This window comes from Sinohyriopsis cumingii, chromosome 8 (genome assembly GCF_028554795.1).
Source record: "Sinohyriopsis cumingii isolate HCF-2022 chromosome 8, ASM2855479v2, whole genome shotgun sequence".
Lineage (NCBI taxonomy): Eukaryota > Metazoa > Mollusca > Bivalvia > Unionida > Unionidae > Sinohyriopsis > Sinohyriopsis cumingii.
The window spans coordinates 5,802,692-5,830,225 of NC_142968.1; the positions used below are offsets into that span (position 1 = coordinate 5,802,692).

Here is a 27,534-nt window from a genome sequence, read left to right on the forward strand (position 1 = left end):
TGCCACTACTACTGCTGTTGCAGCTACTGCTACTACTGTTACGACTACTACTGCTACGACTACTACTGCTGTTATAGCTACTGCTACTACTGCTGCTGTTGCTGCTGCTACGACTACTACTGCTGTTATAGCTACTGCTACTACTACTGCTGTTGCTGCTGCTACGATTACTACTGCTGTTATAGCTACTGCTACTACTGCTGTTGTTGCTGCTGCTACGACTACTACTGCTGTTATAGCTACTGCTCCTGCTGCTACTACTGCTGCTGTTGCTGCTGCTACTAATACTGCTACTACTAATGCTGTTGTAGCTACTGCTCCTGCTGCTACTACTGCAGCTGCTACTAAAATAGCTATCACTGCATCTGTTATACCACTGCTTATACCACCCCTATAATACAGAGAGGACTCACTGGATTGCTACACACGGTATTAAAGTTAACACCTGTTCGGAAGTTCAAAAAGTAAATATACCAGTTGTAATTTCCTCTTTGTGAATGCGATCCATATTCCAGGAATTTAAAGTTTTGGTAGAACTTATGGCTTTCCAATAAAATGAAGCGAAACTTAAACAAAACAGCAAAATAACACGATTGTACACTTATGTCACGATATCATGTAAATAGAGAGGTATCGCATTTCTTCTTATATGTGGGGTCTTGTCATGATATAAGTTCGAGACAAAGCATTCGCAGGACAAGAAGCATTAAATCAGATGTGAAAATCAGTTCCAGAAAATCTAACGAAATCGACGAAAAGACTAAAATTCTACTGGAGTCTATTATAAGATAAATACCAGGAACTGGGAACCAGTATTGTGCCTATTTATATAAATGTGGGCTGCCTGGAAGGCACTTTCATTTTGAATTCATACCTTACAACTACAGGCGATATCAACTGGTCAAGAAACAGGAACAAATATGTACGACTGAGATCTGTGTGATAGAGTCACGGTGTCCTCAAAAATGGTTGGTTAGCACTGTTGGAGGAAATGACGCACACGAAACTCCAGAGTGACTGTTTTCCTTCTTCAGGACATGTACAACTTTGTTTCCGTGTGTTTACTTTCGACATCGGAAATAGTAATTTCTAGGAAATATTAAGGTATGTCAACAAATTATTAATATGTGTTATAATGCTACAACGAATCGTATATGCGTTGTATTAAACACATCCAGAATAAACTAATCACTGTCCAGTCTTTTGGAGTCGCGTAATGTAAATGAAAATATATCCCAATATAAATATGGGACTTTGCAATTCTAATGTACATGTATAATATTATATTCACCATAAGCTTCAAGTTTTCTAACAAATTTTCTATTCTAGCGAGGAAATGCATGATTTACACATTCCAAACAGCACTAGAATCAGCTGTCACCATGGAATGAAATGCTGTTGACGACATTAACGCATCAGTACGAAATATTAGGTAAAATGGCTGAGTGCATTGTTTCTTGGACATTGTCTATGACGATGCTCCTCAACTGATCTTTAGAGCACGCCAATATTATCGTAACCGAGATGCATACATTCAGTGCAATAGTGACTTGCTTAAACTCTTTTAATGGAATTTATTAGCCCTCAGCAGAGTCTCCCTTTCAATGCAAATGGCGTATAACGTTGCAATGTATATAAACTATATGACTGACGACGTTTTCTGAATAGGTTGTTTACCGACAAGCACCTTGCGATAACACTCATATGTTTCTCTTGTCATAGAGCAATGGATATAACCATATTCAGGTCATGTGTTGGATAACCAATGTACATGGGTATGTGTCACAAATTTAATTCGTGATTATTGAATCATAAAGCATTTAGCTCACATCAATGTTGGTAGTGTTAAGGAGTCACGGTACTGTTTATGTGAGAAAACTGGGAACCAGGGTGGAAATGGGTTAACATAAATGTCGTTTGTAGTGTGTTTTTCTAATGACTATGTTTGGTTATAATGAAATGCATAATTGTAGTGAAAATACTATTTAAAGAGCGCTTGTTATCTGTACATTGGTGCATTTTTAGTCCTCTAACATACCTGAATTTGAACACTCACTACTGAAATTAATACCTGCTTTCGTTAGTTGCGAAGTAAAATTAAATCATATATAGATTTAAATAAACGACGCGCGTCAGAAGCTTTTCGCCAAGTGCAGATGTGATAGGTCTACCTGCAATGATAAATGTTTGATCATGATTATGTAGTTTGTGTGTGCGTGTGCATGTGTGCATGTGTGTGTATTTTACCGTAGCTTTAACAATTTTAGTCATATCGTTACGATGTCGATAGTGTGGCAGTTTATATTGATATCTAGCAATGAGGCATCATGCCATAGACAAAGAGCATCATATCCCACACAGACACATTATCCTGGCACCAGCCCAAGCAGTCCTAACACTAACATTTTAATGCTGAGCGCCAAGCGATACATCTGCAAGTACCATTTTTATAAATCTTTGGTGTGACTCAGCAGTGGATCGAACCTGCAACAACGCGCATCCGAGGCGGACGCTTTAATGACTTAGGCCACCGGAACAGTCCGATTATGTAGAAATGTGTGGTTACTGAATATGAATAGGATGGTGTTTCCATGGTTTCTGTTGGAGTACAATTAATACCATGAGTCCCTTGGCCGCTATAGTCTCAGTGCTTTTCAAATATCCGCTTCATATAAGAGTACACATAGGCACCCATAAAGTGTTTAGTTTAACACTGATTATAAGCACATATAAAGGTGTTTAGTTTAACACTATAAACGACAGTTTAGCTTGAAAATGCACAGCTAAATCAGAGGAAAGGTAATCTCTACATGCCTTATAAGACATGGTGCACTTTAGGTACGCTAACGTTGTGGAACTAGACTGTAACATCTCCTGGCAAAGAATTATGAAAGGGATACGTCAAATTAAAACAATACAAAAAAAACTTGTATGGTGATGAAATATCACACAATTTGAAAGGAACTTTATTCAAGCTCAGCGATCACGTACTCAGATTCTCAGAAAATAATAAAGTGAATATGTGTATTTATCTTAATTCTGTCTAACCTTTTACAGTATATGGTCACGTGTTTATGTGTTGAGGACAACTTGCCTATATTCTTTTAAATATAATTACGCTCCTAAGAGCATCTGTTTTCCTCCAAACGTTCGTTGATGAAACTAGCAATCTAGCTGCTCTTACGTAATACATGTGTTCTGTACCTACCTACCTACCGACCTACCACCCACCTACCTACCTAACTACCTACCTACCTATCTACCGTGCAAAGTTACGTATGCAGCAAGTCGTACACTTTATATTTTTGAAACGAAATTATCATACAGATTTGTTCAACCTATTAATGAATGTATCATTGTGCATTACAGAGCAAAAATGCAAATCAGAAAAGTCCAGCTTACGGCAATGATCTGTCTGTGGTTGTATTGCTTTAGAAAAGGCAAAGGTATGTAATTGTACTGTTCTTGACACGTATGTAATTGTACTGTTCTTGACACGTATGTAATTGTACTGTGCTTGACACGTATGTAATTGTACTGTTCTTGACAGGTATGTAATTGTACTGTGCTTGACACGTATGTAACTGTACTGTTCTTGACACGTATGTAATTGTACTGTGCTTGACACGTATGTAATTGTACTGTTCTTGGCACGCATGTAATTATACTGTTCTTGACACGTATGTAATTGTAATGCTTGACTACAAGTCTCATCAATAGCTCATTGACACATGCACAAACGCACTCTCTTATATTTTGATTCTTGTATTTCCATATGTGGAAAACATATCCTTATATGTGTGAAACTACAAGACCCCGATCGCTCAGTACAAAGATAGTGAGCATCTGTTTCTATTGATACATAGGGAAAGTACGTTTCTTTATCAGGCTTTCAAATTCTATCTTGCTGAATACAATTGTCTCGTCACAGACTGATCCTGTACGAAGAAATATCCACTGTACACCCTTACCACCTGAGTAAAATAAATAAAATAAAATGCTGCATCGCTAAATTTGACATTGTGGTCGATACGGCCAAATAGTTTTAGAAATGATTAAAATGTAATTTATGAGAACAAAATCGTTATGAGCTATGTTTTCTTAGTGAAGTGTGCGGCTAGACTTCTAAGATTCTATTAAGAAGGAAATTCATTATATTACAGAACGGATATGTTCTTTTCGTGTAAATAAAAGCTATATTGATTCATGTGGTAAAGAAATGTATATATTTCAACTCATCACTTGGGAACTAGTTCCAAAGACATGTTGTGTTGGTTCTTTCTGCACCGTAAAATATATCACACATTATTGTATACATAACCTATCTTCTATTTACAACTAGGGAATTCTATTTATTATGTACCCGTCAATTCTATTTATTATGTACCCGTCAATTCTATTTATTATGTACCCGTCAATTCTATTTATTATGTACCCGTCAATTCTGTACTCGAGAAAGAGACAGAATTTTATAGTCATATCCAACAAGTAGGAGAACGATACAAACGTTTTCTGATTCGTATTACCCTACTCCCAAACGAAGCTAAATCTAATCTCTCCTTGATGTTTCCTGGTTACAACAGCAGCGCCCCCTAGCGATGCAATACCAACACTAGCAGCAAACTGAGCTCTCACGTGTACAGCGATGGTTTTTAAGAAGCATTGCGTTATGTGTAATATCTCTGAAAGGTCTAAACCATGATTTTGTCAATACAACGATAAAAGACAGTTATTCCTTTTTTTGTTTAAGGATAAGCAGCGTCTGAAAGTTTGTGTACAGTGCAGTCCACATCATGGATTTAAATTTATAATATCATTATCCCAAAATTTATAGGAACTTAATAAACTGCTATTTTCACAGTAATGTAGTTATGTTTGCAAGATCACTTCCCGTTGTCAGCAAAAACAAAACCCAATTCATGACGTCACCCTTCGCGTCTCGTAATGATCCGATTCCAATGTGACGTAATCAAGAACGCGATCTTGTAATAACAGTGTGTATGTATCCTCTAGGTAGGATTAAAACAAAAGTCTCAAAATATTACGGTACCATTCGTGTGCATGCAGGATTGATCTCCATACCGTGAGAACCACTCTTACTTCCGCTAAAAAGGATGGAACCTAGCCGTGAATTTAGTCGTTCTTTCGTAGAAGACGCTAGTTTGGTGACCCAATAAATAACTTTTCTCTCAAGATCCGGATACTCTGGATTTTTATAACACTGTTGATGTTATTCTTATAATTTTATTACCTGTACATAATAAATTTGATGCGGCAGTAAGAACGATAGAAGGAAATGAAGTGATACATATAGCTGAGATGAAAATATAAGTCAGGCAGAAATAGTGATGGAAAGAGATCGTTTCGTGTTCTTAGATGTCTGGGCGTGCAGTGGAACATACACGTAATTTTCGATTGCTCTTTACTTATGTTGGCCTCACAAGCACACACAAACTAACTTATTATGCACCTTTTCTAAAGCTGACCTGCAGAGATTGTATGCAATCATGTCTTAGCTCGATTATACCGGTCTCGCAAGATCCGCTTTTGGAAGAAAACGGTGATAAAAGACCGTGAAATTTATTAAGTAATTAATTAACAAGGCAACAAGATAATTGTTCCTGAAAAGCATGCGGACCGTGTAAGAAAATAATAATACTTGATTTGATTTTGTTTATTTAGTGATTTTACCTGCAAACCTACGGACCTTGACAATTAACATGATTGAGATCACAACGTCATATATATGATTTCTTGATGGATAGTTAATTACGGCATTTTATAATCTATGTTAATAATCTCAAAGTAATTATCGAATTCAAGAAACATGAGACTGATATATACCATTTATTATATCTGAAGGTCCTCTGCAAAAATTTTAATTTGTGGAAGCCTTCAAAATCAGTTGTTACATTTTGAAAAGCAATTAATAAATGCTGCTAATTTGCTAATTAAGTCTGCTCTGAAATATTAATATGTTTATATATATATATATATATATATATATATATATATATATATATATATACACTTTATATGTATATTTGAAGAGAATTCGTAATATGTATCCAAAACAACATTAAAATGCAATGATGTAGTCAGCATTATACTACACAATAGGCTTACTGTTTTTTTTATTTCTTTTTTTTTTTTTTTTTAGTCGACCGAAGTTTACCTAGATTATATAATTAATTTTAACTATGTATTTGGACGCAATTAGTTTACTAAGCTATACACGTTACTCGACATCGTCAAGGAAATAACCTTCAGGTCACATCAGTCTACTGATTTTCCTATTTTGCAGGTTTTAACCGCAGTACCTGACACTCACCTCTCCTGGAATCCCCAACAAAACGATGTACATTTTCCTATTTGCAGGTTTTAACCGCAGTACCTGACACTCACCTCTTTTGGAATCCCCAACAAAACGATGTACGTTTTCTATTTCGTAGGTTTTAACTGCAGTACCGGACACCCACCTCTGTGGGAATTAACAACAAAATGATGTACATTAATTTTTCTTATTTTGTAGGTTTTAACTGCAGTATCAGACACCCACCTCTGTGGGAATCCCCAACAAAACGATGTACGTTTTACGTTAACTGGGATTGCTCTCTGGGCGAAGGAGAAGAAGTTCTTCTGAAAACGTGGATAAAAGACGATCAATATACCGTGGCTAAATGCACACAGGCATTAAACTTCACAACAGAGAACGGCTTTAAAGGAAGAGTTGAGCGATATAAGGAATATGGCGTTATCCTAAAGGATCTAACCACACAAGACGCTGGGTATTACAAATTAGTGGTGATAATGAAAGACTCAGAGAGGAAAGAACATACTAATTCGGTATACATACCAAGTAAGTATGAAAACACTTTTCTGTTCTTTCGTTGTTACTGACATCTGTGTTAACATACTTAAATATTTATATATGTTGTTGCGGGTCACACTCATGTGAGTTACATAAATTTAAATATAATGGTATATGAGCTAACTGTGGCGATGTGATGTTTCCAGCCATCGAGATAGCTGGTGAATCGTGCCAATGATCAAATACGGCTTTAGGACAGAGCACCATATATATATATATATATATATATATATATATATATATATATATATATATATATATATATATATATATATATATAATTAAGTGCAACTAATGCGTCCAATCACCAGATACAGTGTACCCCAACAAAGCAAAACAATATTGGTTTAGTTGTTGCTGTTGTTTTGGGGTTTAACGCCATTTTTCGGCGCATGGCAGGTTATACATGGCAGCAATTATATTTCGTGATGGATGAATCCATGATTGGGTTAGTACCCACATTAAGATCTGCCCATTCTCTGAGGTTCTATTTTTAACATAAAAGCACTTCTTCCTTCTTCCATATACGTAACAATGTTAGCCATCTATCGCACAGTCAGATTCAACTTTGTAGAAAGTACTTATTTATGTTCCTTGAATAAGTATATAATATAGTGTCGATACATTTAATTATTTCTAAAATGATAGTCATGTTTTTAAACATATCAAGAAAATATGATGATATGAGTAAATTGACTATTCGTATGACAATAGTTCCTGCAAAAAATTCGTCGGAATCCTTGTAAACGAAAAAGAAAGAGACAGGAAAGCCGAACAATGTTAGGTAGTACTTCTTGTGGTCAGAAGTGTGGTCAGTGGTCAGTGGTCAGACCGATGAAGGTGGTGAATGTACAATTTAACTTAAAACCATGGCTTTCGTTGAGGGGGAAAAGAACCGAATAAATATGTTTCCAGCGAGCGTGATGCTAAAATGATGAACTTGGGTTTGTATGAAAATGAAACCTAAAATAGCTAATCCTGACTCAGTCCTTCATAGTGTGTAACTTCATGGTTATATGTTTCAGTCCTTCATAGTGTGTAACTTCATGGTTATATATTATGTGTGTGTGTGTGTGTGTGTGTGTGTGTGTGTGTGTGTGAGAGAGAGAGAGAGAGAGAGGAAATGTTAATTTTACGTACATCTACACAACGCCCCTACTTACAAACATTGTTTCTTTATATGCATTGCCTCAAAAGACAGAGACCATTTGGGGGAAACGTCTCCTTTTGAAAAGAAGTAAGACAGACAGACGTAAAATTAATAAGCGCTTTAATGACAAAGTTCAGTGACCATTGAGCATAATGCTTTTTGATTATGCCAACGACCGCTAACCATCTGGAAAATGACTTCTATCGCATCTTCCTTCACGAAAATCACTGACTGATGCAACGTAGAGTTAGAGAGTTAAATTTAGGCAGATTATGTAAAGATAAAACCAGTCAATAAGAAAGACTTATAACCTTCTAATTACCCCAAGCAAATACCACCTGAAGATTTTAAAATTCTTTATCAAAATGGTTTGTTGGGAGTAAACTATGTCAGGTTTATTTCATTTGCTATTTAGTATTTCTCTTCAAAACTTGGCATGTACTGCTTGTTTTTCTGTGTAAGAATGATTGTACAAAATATGAATCACCTGCTGGCCAACCAGTCCAGGTGAAGAGTAAAAAACTACAAACGAAAGCAAAAACAACAAAAATTACAACTCGATTCAAAATCTGAGAGACTCTCGTGTCAACCATAGCTTTACTAGAGGATTGCATGCTTGACCTTTTTATATTACTACATTGGAACTTAATACCTTTTAATAGCATTTCATTTTGCAATTTTTTAAAATAATTTTAATTTCTTTTGAATGTTCAATAAACCCTGTACATGGGTAGCTATGTACAGAGGGGTAGCATGCTACAGACTACCTTACAGGTAAAATGTTGTAATCGCATATTTAAACGGAAATATTAGAGTATATTTATCACATAGTCTGTACACTTTGCCTACAGTGTGTGCAGTTTCATAATTTTATATTATACATGTGAACATATCACTTTATGTGATTCTGATTGGTCCAAAAAAGCCCATTCAATGATTGTGCAGTATTTTCTTTACTGATTATCTGTGGTCTTGGGAAAACCTTTATAAACCCTCCTTCTGGAACCTTTTGTTTTAATTGAGTATTTGTGGCCGCCATTTTTTGATTCGACTCGTGAAAGTGTATTTGGGGAAAAATGGTATCGTTTGTTTCAATATTGCCAATTTACCCGGACAGGTGTTTGTTATGTCATGTATAACATATGATAACATGTAAAATGGCAACCCCTTCAAGACAAAAATAATAACAACAGGTACAACTACCGGTATTGTTTAGATGAAATCGAGGACGGGGGTGGGGATGAATGGGTGGTGTATCTGTAGCATGCAATCCACCTTATACACAAGCTTAATTTAAATGTTAACTTACTGAAGTAAATAAAGTCACCCTTGTTCACAAAAGAATGTTGACGTAAACCGGTCTCCGCAACTGACAGAACTTTAGCCAACCACAACATATTTACGCCGTAAATATGTGATGCACGTCAGACTCAAAAAGAGACTTGTTTACGTCTTCTGTACAATCAATCTAATGTTCCAAATCAAATACTGCAAATATCCGGTCACAAATACATTACAGTAAATGTGTATTTCTGCATCCAGTAATCTTCTTTTCACAAAATATCGCTACAATGTAATGTTTAGTTGTGATGTTAAATTTTGACGTAAACACTGGCACTGTCTTGTATAGGCCAACTCAAGTCGGTACTGTGCACCGTATCAAGCAATGTGACATCACACACATTGGACATTTTGTGTTTGGGACTATTTTCTATGCACAAAAAATGAAAGGTACAGCGTCTATCAGAATGAACGAAAGTGTTCGTTTTTCTTTATATCTAAATAATTTTTACTGAAATAAAACTGTGATAAAAAGAATCCTCTATTTTGGATTGGTAATTTCAATTTATATTTAATCGATTAAAAACAACTACAAATACTAGTATACGCATAGAAAAGGCATATGTAAAAAACTGACTAAAGAAACTATTCATGCTATACTTTCAAAACATGCTCCTAAGAAAAATAAAGAAATAGCTTTTAAAACAGGTATTCCCTTATGCTTGTCAAATGCATTGGTCCTTGTAAGATATCACCTGACGCTGAAGACATTCCCTAAATGTATCATGTATGATGCAATATGCATTATGTTTAATACATTACAGCTTGCAAATGAATCATAAAAATGATATATCACTGACACTTTAATAAGCATATCATCAATGAATTTCTCTCCATCACAGTTTTTGTAGGCTGTACGCTTTTTCGATTGAGCACTATAAGACGTGTTTTTCTCATATCTTTCCAAGTTTGTTACTTAACTGTAAATATGTAATTGTAATATTTCCTTCTTCCCTAAAAGGAATTCTAATTTAATATTGTATCATATATTAACTATGTATGACATACTGCGGTTTGCGGAAGACAGCGTTATAATTGATATTTCCATGTCGACTTTGAATAAAGCTTTCGATTCTGTTACATGCAAGTTTACATATACAGTTCAAAGTATTGGGATGAATGGTGAAGAGACGGGTTGAAATATTTTACTATGATATCAAACCATTCATCACTGTGAGGAGTCAAGTTTCACAATGGTTTTCCATTGACGGCGGTTGAAGTTAAGGTGATCCCTTATCTTCCGATATTTTTTGTTATTATGCCGAAATTCAATGACAGATCAGTAAGTTAAATCCCATAATCAAAAGTACAAAATTTGGTTCGACGGAATATGTTTGCCCCAGTATGCCAATGATACATTTGGTACGTCCCAATATGCCGATGATACATTTGGTACGTCCCAACACGCCAATGATACATTTGTTATTATAATCGTCAAAGTCACCAAACTTTCGCTCCGAGTTTTTAAAACCTTTTTGATCACTCGTAGATGCTTAAAATCAGTTCACTGGCTGAGAACAGATTTAACGAGTTCAATTTATTTGCAGGCATACCAAGCTGTGAATCAGAGCTGTTTTACGTTGGAACCGATACAGAGCATGCTGTAGGAGGAAACAACACCGATCGAGTTTCAAAATGCGATGGCCGGCAAATACCGGATTTAATTTTTGGTCTACTTGTTGCCTTGGGAATTATGATAATAGTTATGTTTCCAATAAATATATACTTATGCAGAAAGTACAGACTGTCACAAAATAACTTACGAATGATACGAAATGACAGAGGAGAAGAATTAAGCCCGTTATCCAGCCCTCCCTGATGTTCAGTGTGATATTGTTCGCATGTTTGGAAAGTTTGACTATGTCAGTTATGCTAAATGTCACGTTGGGCAGAACCACCTCAACATAAATATGGTTTGAATGTACAATGTTGAAATGGATATAAAAAATGTGTGCATTTATTGGATGCTGATATGAGATTATATGTACGCAGTTTGTTCAGTATCCAAACCAATAAGCCTTTAGTTTAAGACTCGAAGACACTGCTCCACTGTTACATGGATAAATACAAATCATGATAGAGACAAAGGTTCCTTCGTATATTGTGTTTAATTACAATGTACTGAATTGCAATCACCTGAGTATGTGGCTATTAGATGAGATCCTGCGAACAAAATATTCGTATGAAACAGTCATCAATACCCCGTTTGGTATTTGGATGCACAGTCAATTTATATTTGTTAAGAACAACGAAATATTTGATGTACTCTGTGCTTGTGTGGATTCATTTTTGTTTTGGAAAATGCTTTTTATATTTGTATGCTTGTCACAATTATAAATCTACGATGTAATCGATGCCAGGGTACAATGAGGTGTCACTGTAGAATCAGACCTTGGGGCAAAGCCCACGTTATGAGGAATTACTGGTCTCAATCACTTCGAAATAATTTTTCCCAATGCAAGACTTCTGCTAATGTCATTAGATGCCACTCAAAGGCGCGAGAACTGAAACTCATTGTGTGCTTACGTTTCATGTTCAGTGGTACTCTTTATAATTGACTTAATTTTAGTATTTCTCCTCTAACTTGTGTCAAGGCGTCCAGTCGCTCATCCCTGTCGAAAAGCAATGTCGATAATTCCCGATGTTTTACTGATCTGTCTCCTGGTCAGTGTCACTTACGTAGATGCATACCAAGTTTCATCTCTGATTCCTCATCTAGCATATTCATTGTTTCTTATGTCCATATACTACTGGTATGATATTTTATTTCTGTATAAGCATTATCAATGACACATACCGAGACATACTCCAGATATGTCTGATTCAGTTACTAACATAATTTGTGTCACTGAGGTAGATATTATATAAGTATCTCATTTAATTTTAGAGCGATGAGCTTAAACCGAATTTCTTGCAGACATGTTGATATCATGACTTATTCTCTAACACCTCTCTTGGCTATGTATCAATTATTTGATGGCTTTTGCTATCCTCTAATGCCTTTTTTTTCTGAAGGGCAGACGCTCTGCGCTTGTTCCTTAACAATTAAGTAGGGCAAATACATTTTTTTTTTTGCTGGAATAAAGGTTGAGAATAATGCTCAAATAGGTGATCCAACAACACAAATCAGTTTGCAATAATTCATCTTAGAAAACAATGAATATACTAAATTACAAATGCTAATTCATTATAGAAACGGTAAGTCGTGGTTCATATGTATGTATATTCGCACACACTCGTAGGATTTACTTATATACTATATGCACATATATAATTCCACATGTATATACATGTTTTAATACGTGAACACTAATTGCATACTTTCCCGTTTTTGTTTTCAAATATAATACAAATGTCAACCGATATCAAAGGCCTGCGTCTTTTCATAGAGAAACTGTGTATTTGCTGAATAAGAGAAAGTGGGAGGGGTTTGAATCAATTGTTTTGGGAAAAGGCTATTTTTATCTCCTACGTTTCATGCGTCTTCTTGAATTAATTGGATATTCTCATATTCATCTCGACGCGTTACCTTAGGATATGCGGAAATGCTTAAATTTTAGTTGATTTGTTCTTAAATGTGGCTCGGAACTTTAATACACCATGTTGTTGTTATTATTATTATTATTATTATTATTATCATTATTATTATTATTATCATTAGCATTATTATTGTCATTATTATTATTAGTAGTAGTAGTATTCTTGTCATTATTATTATTATTATTATTATTATTATCAATATTATTATTATTATTAATGTCATTATTATTATCATTATTATTATTATTATTATTATTATTATTATTATTAATGTCATTATTATTATCATTATTATTATTATTATTATTATTATTATCATCATCATCATTATTATTAATATTATTATTAATATTATTACTATTATTGAGGATTTATTGTGCGTCTTTTATAATAAGCTACTCATCAGACCTGAAAAACTTGAAGTTAGGTGATAATGACAAGCAAAGTAGTCTAACCCCATTAACTCATAAATGCTTATCACCGACTTCAATTCAATATTTGATTGAACTTTTTTGACGTGCATAAACTATCAGACTGAAACGAAATAACAATGGCTTATAGATTTCGTATTTATTGATCTGATTGTCTGATTTGTACAACTTATTATTAGGAGCCCTTACGAGTTCTATTTAAGCATTATTGTAATGTTACTAGCGGAAGAGGTCAGGCACCCAAAATTACTTAAATACGAAAATATAAAATGACATGGTGTTTCTAACCTTGATTAATACCATGCACGAACCCGTATTGCCTCAGCCCTAGAAAAGTCCCGAGTAAGCAGCTATAACACGTTTTCTCAGTTTTTGAGTTATCTAATTTTTGTAAAATTAATCCTCCTGCAAAATAATTTGAATACAGTATTAATTATACGAGGAATCATGCTCTAATTTCTTTTATTTTCAAATGTACACATTGCCCATGCTTAGTAAAATATTTTATTTTTGTTGGTACTTCAAATAGAGCATTAAGAAAGTCGTCTCGCAGTTGCGAAGGAACGATCATTGATCACTGGGTAATTAATTTCCTCGTTTGTGTTTACGTTGAATTCTATAAAAATGCTTCCTAAAGCAAGTTGTGAATTCCTACAATTTTTTAAAAGTGTGTTGACACACAAGGATATCAAATTATGATCAGTCCATTGAAGCGTACAGGTGTTTAGCTGACATGTGATATACCTGTCGTGTGACTTTTGCATCGGGTAGTGAAACAAACTGTTTAATGGGAGAAAAAAACAGTATTGTCATACAGTCATGCAACAAAAAATCTTATATATAAACACCCATATTTTATTATTTCTTTTATCTTGAAACTTTCATTTATCACCCCCTTTAGGAAGGGCAATCGCTAGTTGTACAATAAAGCCGAAACTTAGCTCAGTTCATTTATATTCACTTGCTTTCCTTCTTCTTGTCGACAAAAAACTAGTCTGTGCATGTAAACATTGGTCATAATGATGATGTCAACACTAAACCTCCCTTATCTGTATCAGTTTCACTTCAACAATAAACTCCTATATCGGTATCAACGTCATTGTCAACATTGAACTACTCTTTATCTGTATCAGAAGTTTTTTTTTATTTGTTGTAGGGTTTAACGTCATGTTTCAGCACAAGATAGGCTATTCATGGCAATCAGTATAAATGGTGGAGGAAGAACCCGGGAAAACCCCGGAAAGAACTACCGACCAACGAATAGCTACTGCCAAGCTTTATCACGTACCCACACTGGCCGAGCCCCAGACTCCAACCCACCCAGACAGAGGTGAGACGGCAGTGATCCATAACGGTGAGCGGTTTAGACCACTATGCCCTGTCTGTATCATAATCACTCTGTTAGCATTAAACATACGTCGATCTGTATCAGATTCTCTGTTAGCATCAGATTCGCTGTCAACATTAAACCACTTTTCATCGGTATCAGATTCTCTGTCAACTATAAACCTCTTTTATCTGTATCCGAATCACTGTCAGTATTAAACCTCCTTTTATCTGTATCCGAATCACTGTCAGTATTAAGCCTCTTTTATCTGTATCAAAATCACGGTCAATATTAAACCTCCTTTTATCTGTATCAAAATCACTGTCAATATTAAACCTCCTTTTATCTGTATCAGAATTACCGTCAATATTAATCCTCCTTTTATCTGTATTAGATTCAATGAAAACACCAGTTTCACTTTCAGTATTTAGCATCCTTTTATCAGTACCAGACTGTCAACATTTAACCTCTTTTTACCTGTATTAGATTCACTGTCAAAATTAAACCTCTTTTAACCTTTATCAGATCACTGATGTCATATTTTATCAAATTTGAATTCATTTCGAGAAAAGAATTCTGTGAATTTCTTCATTTTGTTTTGTATAATTAATACCCTATTATTAGACCGCAGATGGGCATACAAAAACAAGATGATACCTTCCAGAATATGTTGTTTTAATGGAAAATCTCCTTTGAGTATAATGTGTACTTAGTAATCTCGGACAAAAAATATCCGGAGCCATACCACCGAGTACGTACGAAATATAATCAGGTTATTCTTTAGTTTTAAGCTAAAGTTATCACATCGTTCTGTATATGCTGTATATATTGTACATAACAAGGTAGATTAATTCTCTAATTGACTTACCATCTTTAAATAAAATTATTATTATTATTATCATTATTATTATTATTATTATTATTATTGTTGTTGTTGTTGTTGTTACAACTACTACTATTGTTAGTATTGTAGTTGTAGCTGTTGTTGTTATTATTATTTTATTATTATTTGAGCAGTACACTCGCGTGGCGCTGCATTGTGAAGAGCGTAACAAACTAATATATGTACTGCTGGCAAGAAATGTGAGAGGACACATCTGCCACGATCGAACATGTATATTGTCTGAGATCTTATGCAAGCTGTCGCATCACGGAGTGTGCTAGAGACAATACTACCTCGATATGTTCAACAGTGTGCTCGAGCCTCTAATACCTCGATATGTTCAACAGCTCGAGCTATTATTGATCGAGAGTTGTCTTCTTTAGGACTCGAATGCCTGATTTGTCTTTATCACGAAAATTAAGGAATGTCCGTCAGTTGTTATCGGTCTTATCACAGCCACGTGAAATTGATAAATTTTGTCTCGCCGGGAAGAGTACATTAGAGATGAGATTCACCAGTTTCTACGAATGCTCTTGCGACACAGATTTCCTTAAGGCTTTAGTGGCTTGCGGCAGTGTAGCAACTCTTTCCGTACCTTCCTTGCGACAGTTGGAAAATTCATGATTTTTCAAGTTTGCGCTTGCAGCTTTCCAGCTGCGATATCCCTTTTTTATAAATGCTTGACATATATCGCAGAATGCAGATACAATGCTAAATCACGAAACTCTTTTTCATGCACACACTTTCAACAGGATTTTCCTTCTTAAACACGTTCTTAAAGCCAACTCTGTATTTTGGTTTCGAAACATTTTAAAACTAATAAATAGCATCAATGCATGTCATAGACGGGTCGATGTGATAGGCAGCTCTAAATTTATAGTAAACGTTCGTTTAAAACTAGATATTATTCAATTTCCGCAATTTTGAATCATTAAATAAACACACCTGAGAGAGAAATCAGTGTATCCATCCACCATTTATTCGAACCGCTCCGGTGGCCTAGTGGTTAGAGCGTCCGTCTCGGAAGCGGGATGTTGTGGGTTCAATCCCCGGCCGAGTCATACCAAAGATTTACAAAAATGGTACTAACATCTGCCTCGCTAGGCGCTCAACATTAAGAGGTTAGTGTTAGGACTGGTTAGCCTGGTGTCAGGATAATGTGACTGGTTGGGACATCATGTTACATGTCTGCGGCATGATGCCCCAGTGCTGGACATCACTATAAGCTGCCACACTGCAGGCATCGTAGCGATATGACTGAAAAATTGTTAAAGCTACGTTAAAAGTCCTAATTACACACACACACACACACACACACACACACACACACACACACCATTTATCAGATACAGTTCTTAATCACCTGTGTATATTTAAACAACCAGCATTTGTTTTCGCTGGACGAAGTTATAGCCGAGTGCGCACGAGACCACCACTGAAGTTATGTATGACGCAAGTAGTAGGTGTAAAGTACTGAATCATTTTAAGGGAGGACAGATATTAATTGCTTGGACACTTAGAAGGCGATAACTTTATCAACGACAAGCTCGCTAACTAAAAAGCATCCATTGAAAGTGTAGAACGCCTTTTAAAACTCAAGCACGTTAGCAAAGGTTACTTTATTTCTTCAATAATGAAACATTACAGAATTAATAATTGTACTTTTAAATGTCTTAGCTTTTACATAGTCTGAGGAAAAACGTCGTGCTGTTCATTTCCTCAATGACTCAGTTCGTGATATATGTAATAGTGAGGATGGCAAAATATTATTGCTATTGGAAATCATTGATTGGAAGACTCTAAGAAGAGGGTTATTATTACTATTAGAAATCATTCACTTGAAGACTCTAAGAACAATGCTATTATTGCAATTAGAGATCATTCATTTGAAGACTCTAAGAACAGGATTATTATTGCTTTTGGAAATCATTCATTTGAATACTCTAAGAACAATGCTATTATTGCTATTAGAAATCACTCATTTGAAGACTCTAACAACAGGGTTATTATTGCCGTTGGAAATCGTTCATTTGAAGACTCTAAGAACAGGGTTCATTGTGTTCTTGTTGTTTAGGGTTTAATGCCATGTTCACCTGATGATAGGCTATACATGGCGGTCAGTATAACTGGTGGAGGAAGAATCCGGGGATATCTGGGTAATAAGTATCCCAGCTACAGATCAAATATGCTGACCGAAATGAAGCTTTGTCGATATCCTGCTAATATTGCGAACCACAGTGATGTGATCTTTGCATCCTTTATCCGTGTTATGGTCAATTAATTTGTACTTATTTCTGCATGAAACAATGTTGCCACAATCCTAATAGTGACTAATTTGTAATAAAATCGTGCATGTAGAAGACATTATTTGAATCAAAGGTCAGATTACGTCCATATCATGTAATAACCGTCCTAATACCCACAATTAATACAAAGTAGTTTTCAAACAGTTATACAATATATCGCATGGGTAAAGGAATTAGAGAAGTTGTATATTTTAGAGATTCGGAATAATGACTAGGCAAAAGTCTTTTTTTTTTTACTCCTTCTCTCTGACTGTCTGTCTGTGTTATGCTCTTTGCTTTATCCTCAATGATCCGTATAGGGCTGCATGGTCAATAGACAGTTGATCCAAGTTAAATTTTTTCAAAGATGATCTGTTTTTTTTTGTGTGGGGTTTTTGGGTAATTTGTCCAATCTATAACGAATCTCTTTCAATTGCTGACAGGTATTCTATTCATTGCTCTAAGTGCAATACAAAAACTGATGATGATGATTTTCATCCATCGGTGTCGATGAGGACCAATTAATGTCATCGATACACTGTGGGTGAGTCCGGAGATGGCTGATCACTCTGATTAGGGCCCGGAAGAGTCTGTTACAGTGGGGACATGGATGTGCAGGCTGCTGACCGGGAATTGCGGAACTGCTCTTCCTGGATTTACGCAGATCACGTTTTTCAGCTGCGTCCACCAGTCTTTTCTGCTCAAAGGCTTCCGCGCCAGCGTTGACTTCACTGCTCCAAGCAGATCGGTTAGCAGCGACGCTCTCCCAGCTGTCATGATCAATGCCTAGGTTCTTCAGCGAAGCTTTGAGGGTGTCCTTGTACCTCTTTTTTTTACCACCATGAGATCTTTTGCTTGTTGTAGCTCTCCATAGAAGACCTTCTTAGGTAGGCGTTCTACCGGCATGCGGACAACATGGCCAGCCCATTGGAGTTGTGCCTTGCACAGCATGGTGTGGATGCTTGTCATGCCGGCCTTAGTGAGTACCTCTGTGTTTGGTACCTTGTCCTGCCATCTGATTTTCAGTCGTTTCCTCAGGGAGCTCATATGGAAGTGGTTCAGTTTTTTAACATGGCGGCTGTACACAGTCCATGTCTCGCGAGCATAGAGGAGGGTGGGGAGAACAACCGTTGCGTAGACTTTGAGTTTGGTGGCAAGCTTGATGTCTCTCCTATTCCAGACATTTGAGCGGAGTCTGCCAAATGCAATGCTGGCTTTGGCAATCCTAGTGTTGACCTCATCGTCTATGTGGACTGCTTGTGAGAGGGTGCTGCTGAGGTATGTGAACCTGTCTACATTTTTGAGCTTATGGCCATTGACAATGATCAATGGTTCCCGGTAATCTTCTCCAGGAGCTGGCTGATGCAGAACCTCGGTCTTCCTGGTAGAGATGGTGAGTCCGACGTTGGAGCACGCTGTGGAAAAAAGGTCCATGATGTGTTGCACGCCTGCCTCCGTGCTGGAGTTGAGGGCACAGTCATCTGCAAAAGCAGGTCGCGAATGTTCTCAACTTGGACTTTCGTTTTGGCTTGGAGCCTCCTCAGGTTGAACAACTTCCCATCCAGACGGTATCGGAGACCTACTCCAACATCGCTGTCCTTGAAAGCATCCAGCAACATTGTGGAGAACATGAGGCTGGAGAGAGTGGGAGCTAAGATGCATCCTTGTTTCACACCATTCGTAACTGCAAATGGCTTGGAATAGTTACCCTGGTCCTGGATTCTGGCAAGCATGCCATCATGAAATTGTCTCACCATTTCAATGAAGACTTATGGACATCCAAATATGGCCATGATCTTCCAAAGGCCTTCCCAGCTGACAGTGTCGAATGCCTTAGTCAGGTCCACAAAGGTGGTGTATAGCTGGACATTTTGTTTAAAACATTTTTCTTGCAACTGCCTTTCAGCAAAGATCATGTCGATGGTGCCTCTCTCCTTTCTGAAGCCTCACTGGCTTTCTGGCATTAGGCCATGATCAAGGTGTCCTGTGAGTCTATTCAGCAGTAGCCAGGACCTTGACAGAGATGCAGAGTAGAGAGATTTCTCTATGGTTGTTGCAGGATTGGCAATTGCCTTTGCGTTTGTAAAGGTGGATGATGGATGCATCCTTGAATTCCTGGGGTATACGTTTCATCTTCCACATGCCACAGAACATCTCTGTTAGTCTTCCCACTAACGTAGGCCCACCAGACTTGTAGATCTCAGCTGGGATAGAGTCTGCTCCTGGAGCTTTCCCACTAGAGAGGAGCTCTATGGTCTTATGAGTTTCCAGCACTATTGAAAGGTCAGCCGATCTATCGTTGATCTCCACCTGTGGTAGATGGTTGATCGCTTCATCGTTGATGGAACAACTGCTGTTACGACCATTTGTGTACATGTAGCAGTCGGAGCGGAAATACCCAAGTAATATGTTCCAGTCCTATGTCAATGAATTCCCAGCACCCTAAAAATTCCATTTTCTAGACATTCTAGCACTTATAGATTCTGTCAATATTCGAATATGCCGTTTTTCAAAAGGGCAATAAGACTGATTGAGAAGGAAAGAGATTTTGATGAATTCTGGAACCCGGGCTCAGAAATTGTTCGTTTGCATTGTTGAAAAGTGAAAACAATCAGTTATAAGTTATAATATTTTAAAAAAATATAACACAAATCGTGAATGTTGTTTGTTATAAAGGTTTTAGATGATTATATGATTAAATATTTTCACTTAGTATAATAGATGTACCATAGTTAATCAAAAAGGTATCGACTTTGGGGATCAAATGAGAACAAATTCCGTAACAAGAGGGTAAAAGTCAATAACCAGTATTATGCAAACAATATAATCGGACAATTACAGACAAAACAGGGCCTTGGTGAAACACAGAATCATGATAAGGTTACAATGGAGAGTAATAACATAATAAACGTTGAATTTAATTTCATAAAAACAAGCCGAGTTGTGATGCCCATGCCTTAACGCTTAGAGTAAAGCAATACTCAGTACAACGCAATTTCTTTCTAGCATTGCAATATTGCGTTCTTCATATATTTGATCTCAAAGCACTATTTTCAAGTTTGAATGAATCAGATTTGCACTAGACTGAACAGAAATATATATACAAGAGCTGCTTTATTTGATTCTTACAATTTGTGCAATGATTTGTACAACAATATTTGCAACGGTAAATGATTCGTTTGTTTTTAATGGCGACATAATGGCGCTAGGTTCCAGTAATTGTATATACACATGATCACCGTTCCCATTAATGTTTATTGGGGTACTTAAACTTCGTGCCTCATAGACAACTGCGCTAACGGAGAGTTCGAAAAGGCAGCTAATCAAGTTAAGGTGGCGTTCATCATCACGCATTGCGTTATATACGTGCGTGTCATGGTACATTAGTACGATTCTGCCATTATTGACCAGTTTGACAGTATTAAGGTATTTAGTGCTCCGTTAGCCCAAAGGCTAGAAGCAAATGGTTTTGAGCAATACAAGTTGGTACCTGCAAATATATAGATGTGATACCTGAAATGATGCAAAGAATGAATGAATGAAATAAACTTGGATGCGTTTTGATTACATGTTATATTACAACGCTGTAGAATAGTCTTTTGAAATTAACAATAAGCCAAAAGTTTTGGCCTGGAGCACTGAACATCTTTCTCTGCATAATCAAGATTTTTGTGGCATTATTTTTAGAAGTCCCATAAACAAGTTGATTAGTAGTATGATTTCAATTTCTTTAGCGCGAGCATATTAATACACAGTATTAGTATGTGTGTTAGTATGTGAGTAATATAAAACAATAATATTCTTCGAGATTAGATTTTCAGGTTTAATTTTGATGCGAAGGCAGATAAGTAAATATTTAGACAAATCAAAAAATGTCATCTCGGATGATCATACATGTGTGTATTATTACGTGTTTGGGCTCTTACAGAAACTAACACAAAAAAGTGAAGACAATAAGCTTTGTAAAATTTAACATATTTCCCTAGGAAAACAAGGTGAAAATGAGAAATAGAACTTAAGGTTTTACGAATTAAATCCACAATGAATCCAAGAATTAAAAAATAAAAGTCATATTATCAAAAAGTCATAAGTGAAACTGAGTTGGAATCCCGATGAAATCCAAAATGGAAGACGATGACGTCTGATGTAACCTGTGAAGTGCTACAGTTTCAACAGTCTCTTGTTGAATCACAGAAAAAATATGCCAATTTTTGAATTCTGTATAAATGTTGATAAATTTCCTTGTCCAAGAAATAGTTTAAAGCACTAGTACTTCCAGGGAAAAGAATCACTTATCTTTAAAATAATTTGAAGAAACAAAAGTAATTAGCCCAAACTAGACACAGCATAAAACACCCGGACGTCTCTTGTAATAAGGCACTAATGACAATTCCTTCTCAAAACATTTGTAATAAGTCTAAAGACGACACAAAACAGATTCCAGGATGGAGGTCAAGAGTTCATCCTTCTGGGAAAACCAAACGTTTGTAACAATAAATACATGTCATTTGTCACGTACTCCCAGTATTTCCGTGATTCCAATTAAGGAATCTTCCTCTGAGAAAGAATGCAAGAAATGAAAAAGTTGTTTACCAAAAGCTATCACTGGTTCTTAATCAAGGTCAGACACTAGGTCATCATTAGATACAATGTCTCTATAAAGTTGTTTTAACTCAAAACTATTTTTTTTAAAAACAGTCAGAACTTAAATCTATTCCGGACAATATGAAATCTAAAAAATTAAATTAAATTACAATTACATGTAATGGAATAAAAAATTATAACTAACAAGCGAACAATTAAGGTAAGCAAAATATAAATTAATTCAAATGTACATAATAGTATGTATGTGTGTGTTTGTAATTGAATGCATATGTATATGTGCATATGTGTTTATGTGTATGCGTGTATGTGTAAGTACGTGTGTATATTGAGGGTCAGATAATGTCAGCTTTGAAAAAAAACATGTGAATTTTAATTTATCCTTAATTTAGAATACAAAATGATATTTACGTGATAAATACATGACACACTTCCTGTAGTTGGCATGCATATACGCGAATCATATGAAATCATTCTATGTTGTCACCACAGGGATGATTAATATTAAACCTCCAGAACGTGTCACATCAAAGTTTCCAATAATTAACATGTAAAAATAAAGGTAGACACGCATTTTCTTGGAACAAACAGTAAGTTTTTCATGGCTACTATGGCGGAACTGTTTACACTTTAGTCATTTCTCATTTCGTATTTAAGTTCTGAGAAACATCTCATAAGTGTTGCTGAGCGTCTTCTTGTCTCATGTCTTCGATGGCAATGAATGTGAATGCTAAACGAAAACACTACGTAGTCATAATGTAATTTCTATTTGTGTTATGTAGTCATATTGAACATGCACAAGCCCACTCTTAAGCCACATAATATTTTTAATTGCAAAAATAAATGCGATTGTAGTTTTCAATGTATTTTTATCGCCTCGATACTGCATACTAGCATATTCAAATTTTATACATGCACCATCTTTACTATTCCACACTTTTAGGCACGACACACTTGACAAATTATTAAAAATGTGATTAAATCAAACTCTGCACATGTTTGCATGAAAACAAATATCGTGAGCCAGCCCTGGCTTTATGTGCTATACCTGAGAATAAGCTTGTAAAGTTCACATTATTAACTGTTTCTATTTTAAAAGGTATCTAGTAAACTCTTTTATACGTACAGACACGCACATGCGGTGTCTCGCCATAACGCTGACGGCACTTAAATATACAAAACAAGAAACCTAACTGAAGTTCAGGCTACCGTCCAAGACGTAAAGTGGTGCATTTCAGATGTGAAATCATGGATGACATGTAACAAATTGCAGAAAAATGATGATAAAACATGGTCCATCCTGAACACCACGAAAATACTTTCTCATTCACATCTTTATCTCAAACAGTAAGTATCTCCACTAAAAACGTCAGCACGACACCTAGGTGTCACTCTCGACAGTACACTCTCATTTTACCAACGTAATGAACGAATGCAAGGCTGCATAACTTGAGCTCAGACGAAACCTAAATGTCACCCTCGACATTATGCTCTCATTACATCAACGTAATTAACGGATGCAAGGCTGCATATCTTTAGCTCACACGCAACCGAGGAGTCACTCTAGACAGTACGCTCTAATTAGATCAACGTATTCAACAGATGCAAGGCTGCATATCTTTAGCTCACACGCAGCCTAAGTGTCATTATCGACAGTACGCTCTAATCAGATCAACGTAATCAACGGATGCAAGACTGCTTATCTTGAGCTCAAACGCAGCCTAAGTGTCATTCTTGACATTCACGCTTTCATTTCACCAACGTTATGAACGGATGGAAGGCTGCATGTCTTGAGCTCAGATGCAGCCTAAGTGTCATTATCGACAGTACGCTCTAATCAGATCAACGTAATCAACGGATGCAAGACGGCTTATCTTGAGCTCAGACGCAACCTTGGTGTCATTCTTGACATTCACGCTTTCATTTCACCAACGTTATGAACGGATGCAAGGCTGCATATCTTGAGCTCAGACGCAGCCTAAGTGTCATTATCGACAGTACGCTCTAATCAGATCAACGTATTCAACGGATGCAAGACTGCTTATCTTGAGCTCAGACGCAACCTAAGTGTCATTATCGACAGTACGCTCTAATCAGATCAACGTAATCAACGGATGCAAGGCTGCATATCTTGAGCTCAGACGCATCAGCTACATTCTCAATTGTATTTCGGATCCTGCCATGAAGACTGAACTAGTGCAACTCACTTCTGTCTACTACGGAAACTTAAAAAGGTTCAAAACGGCTGTTCTGATTATCCCTTAGCACACTTTCCCCTGGAAGGCTTTAATTTGTATAACAAATAATAAAAATTAATTTGTGGTCTGTTTGCGCCGCCATGAAATGGACGCAAAGTACCAATGGAATATGTTTTGCTAGTTTTATCGTCACAAAATTGTAATTTCTTTCAACCTCTCATTAGTTCATATTATGCTTTTAAAATTACAGCAAATTCGAAAAGGGACTTTTAATTTATTATCTTTATTTCTTTAATTTAGTGAGAAAATATATTTTTGGTATGGGACCAATTTGAATAATTTACCTGATTGTGTAAGATATTACACTAATTTCAAGTTATTTGATCGTACTTTGATTATAAACGCTTGTTACAAAACTAATGTTTGCGTGTACACTTTCTTACTTGTGTTGATATCAACCAGGAATAACACAAAATGACTCCCATTATCATCCTATGAAATCAGCATTTCGCCCCTGGTGTTCCTTTCACTTTCTGTAAGGTCAACCTGTGCTATACATTTTCTTTCACCTCCTCGTTCCTTGTGTTGATCATATTAATGTTCCTTTGTTATCTTTGATTATCTGCTATCTGATACATTTTCGGATATTTCCAATTCGGTTTCAATCTTATTAATTTCGTTTATCTTTGTTTGGCACATGTGAAACCAACTGTTATGTTTAGGAGTGTTTCATTGGGATCGTGAATAGTGTTACCGCTCTAAGGTCATACAAAAAACAGAAAGAAGCAAAGAAAAAATTGTAAACCCTAACAACCAATTTAAATATCAGTGTTATGAAATGAAGATTTAAGAGGAATTTGCAGTATTATGAAGTGAATCCAAAATAATCCTGAAAAAGTTCAATTAATGTCCAAACAATGAAAGGTTCCGTATAAATTCAGATCCACGAATATACTGGGCAGCCAACAGTTGTAATGTGTCAAAAGGGTGTTTGTTCAGACCTCTTTTTAATAATTCACAATAACTTCAAATTAAATTATAGTCCAGTGAGCACTTTTTATTTCCATATCAATAATTCAAATAAATGTTTTCATCTCAAATACTATATGAATACAACATACAGACTTGATGCTAAAACAAGAACAAGAACACAAAGAAATAAGAATAAGAAAACTACCCAGTCCTAATAATTTATATACGGGGGAAAGTGCTAAAACACGCATATGATCACTTCTCTAAATTGACAAATCGTTAAAGAACTCACTTGATTTGATCCATCCAAAAGGTATTAACAGAATTATTTTTAGATACTACCTTGTTTACCTGTCGAACGGGAAAAAGTCCGAAACTTATATTTACTGAAAATTTTATTATGAACTGTCAACACGTACGTAAGCATATGTTCATACAATGTCATCTTATTTAACATCTTAAAATAGAACCTATGCATGTACGACATCTCAGCTAAAGATAATCACTGCACATCCACGAATAAAGATATACATAACACTAGTTATGATCTCTGTGAGGGGATATAATCGATTCAGTGGTATATTTTCTTTAAGAATGCTCGTTTAACTATATACACTGTGGTAATTTTATGTACCGTGGTAATTCTATGTACCGTGGTAATTTTATGTACCGTGGAAAGAGTCCTCTAAACCTGAACGGAATTTATCTAAATAAATTGTTAAGTAATCTATTTTACAAAACATCCAAGTACCAATTTGCACGTTTCCTTTTAATGTTCAGGAGCTGTATGATGTGTTTCAAACATCATTCCAGATATTTGAATGTAATTCATTTCTGTTTATAATCTTTATCATTTTGTTTTGTGCAACCATTGTCTCCTAAGTGATAGCCGTACTCGATTTTTCGAAATATTAAAGACTTAAATGTTAAAGACCAGACTAAAGAACTTTCATTGAACAGTAGTCTTTCGCCCTTGTACCTTCCATATTTTAAGTAGGGTTATACTTCATTAGGATATTCGTACAAATTGAGTTTTATGCATACAATATATAATCAAGTAATCAATGATTATATTATATTATATTATATTATATTATATTATATTATATTATATTATATTATATTATGTTATATTATAGTATATTATATTATGTTATGTTATATTATAATATATTATATTATGTTATGTCATGTTATGTTATGTTATGCTATTTTCTATTGTATTGTATTATATTATATTATATTATATTATATTATATTATATTATATTATATTATATTATATTATATTATATTATATTATATTATATTATATTATACCCAGTGTCAGTCTGCTGTTATTAGCCCTTTCCATAATTCTTTCCATATTACAATGTAAGGATGCAAATTTCTGTAGATCTATAACGAGCACATTAATTTGGGCAGAGATCAATTAATTACATTTATGGGGACAGGTGCTTGTTAAATCGCTATACTGCCATGATTCATAATGTCTGTGTCGGGAGAGGAAGTGATTCTTAATTAAGCCTTTGTTTATTTAGCCGTTAGACGAATAGAAAGGGTGCGTTTAACTTCGATTTTATATCTGAATTGTCAGATTTGAAATTTTCCAGATCTGTTGTTTGCAATTTGATAGCCATGCTGACCGCAATTTTGGCGCCTGGTTATGAAAGGCGGTAAATATATTTAATCCTGATTGGTGACGTTAAATATTGAGTGTGGTTCCCATACGGCAAATCCTTGGGATTAAATTGCTTCATCGAAATCAATCTAGTTAGTTTGCAAGAGTGAAAATGTATGGGACTCCGAGAGTAAATTTGGAGGAAATTCTCTCTTAAAACATTGGTCAAAGGGACCTGATGTCTGCAAAGTCAACGGACACAATGTTGGCGGTAGAAGCGAACAAAGCTTGAAAGCACAAAGGGAAATAACTCT

At 35.7% G+C, this 27,534-nt stretch overlaps 1 protein-coding gene and 1 long non-coding RNA gene across 5 annotated transcripts in view; one reads left to right on the plus strand and one right to left on the minus strand.

The window, feature by feature from the left end:
* LOC149792888 (uncharacterized) overlaps positions 1 to 27,534 on the minus strand; it is a 277,792-nt gene that overhangs the window by 227,865 nt on the left and 22,393 nt on the right. The gene's annotated exons all lie outside the window — the stretch shown is intronic.
* Positions 413 to 15,561, plus strand: LOC149792892 (uncharacterized). 3 transcript variants are annotated; one of them, XM_089966692.1, is made up of 5 exons: positions 413 to 1,104; positions 1,330 to 1,432; positions 3,370 to 3,446; positions 6,533 to 6,859; positions 10,910 to 15,561. In XM_089966692.1, the coding sequence occupies exons 3-5, from the start codon at positions 3,377 to 3,379 to the stop codon at positions 11,179 to 11,181; spliced, it is 669 nt and encodes a 222-aa protein (XP_089822818.1). In that variant the 5' UTR covers positions 413 to 1,104; positions 1,330 to 1,432; positions 3,370 to 3,376; the 3' UTR covers positions 11,182 to 15,561. The 3 variants fall into 3 exon arrangements, with proteins under 3 accessions (XP_089822818.1, XP_089822817.1, XP_089822815.1); XM_089966691.1 differs by lacking the exon at positions 1,330 to 1,432 and having other exon boundaries at positions 415 to 1,104; XM_089966689.1 differs by lacking the exons at positions 413 to 1,104; positions 1,330 to 1,432 and adding an exon at positions 1,499 to 1,775.

Bases quoted from the DNA above. Each gene is read 5' to 3' on its own strand.
- LOC149792892 (XM_089966689.1), top strand. From the start codon at position 1,750: ATGTGTTGGATAACCAATGTACATGG. The intron at 1,776-3,369 runs GTATGTGTCACA...TGTGCATTACAG, and splicing joins TGGATAACCAATGTACATGG to AGCAAAAATGCAAATCAGAA. The intron at 3,447-6,532 runs GTATGTAATTGT...CTTATTTTGTAG, and splicing joins TTGCTTTAGAAAAGGCAAAG to GTTTTAACTGCAGTATCAGA.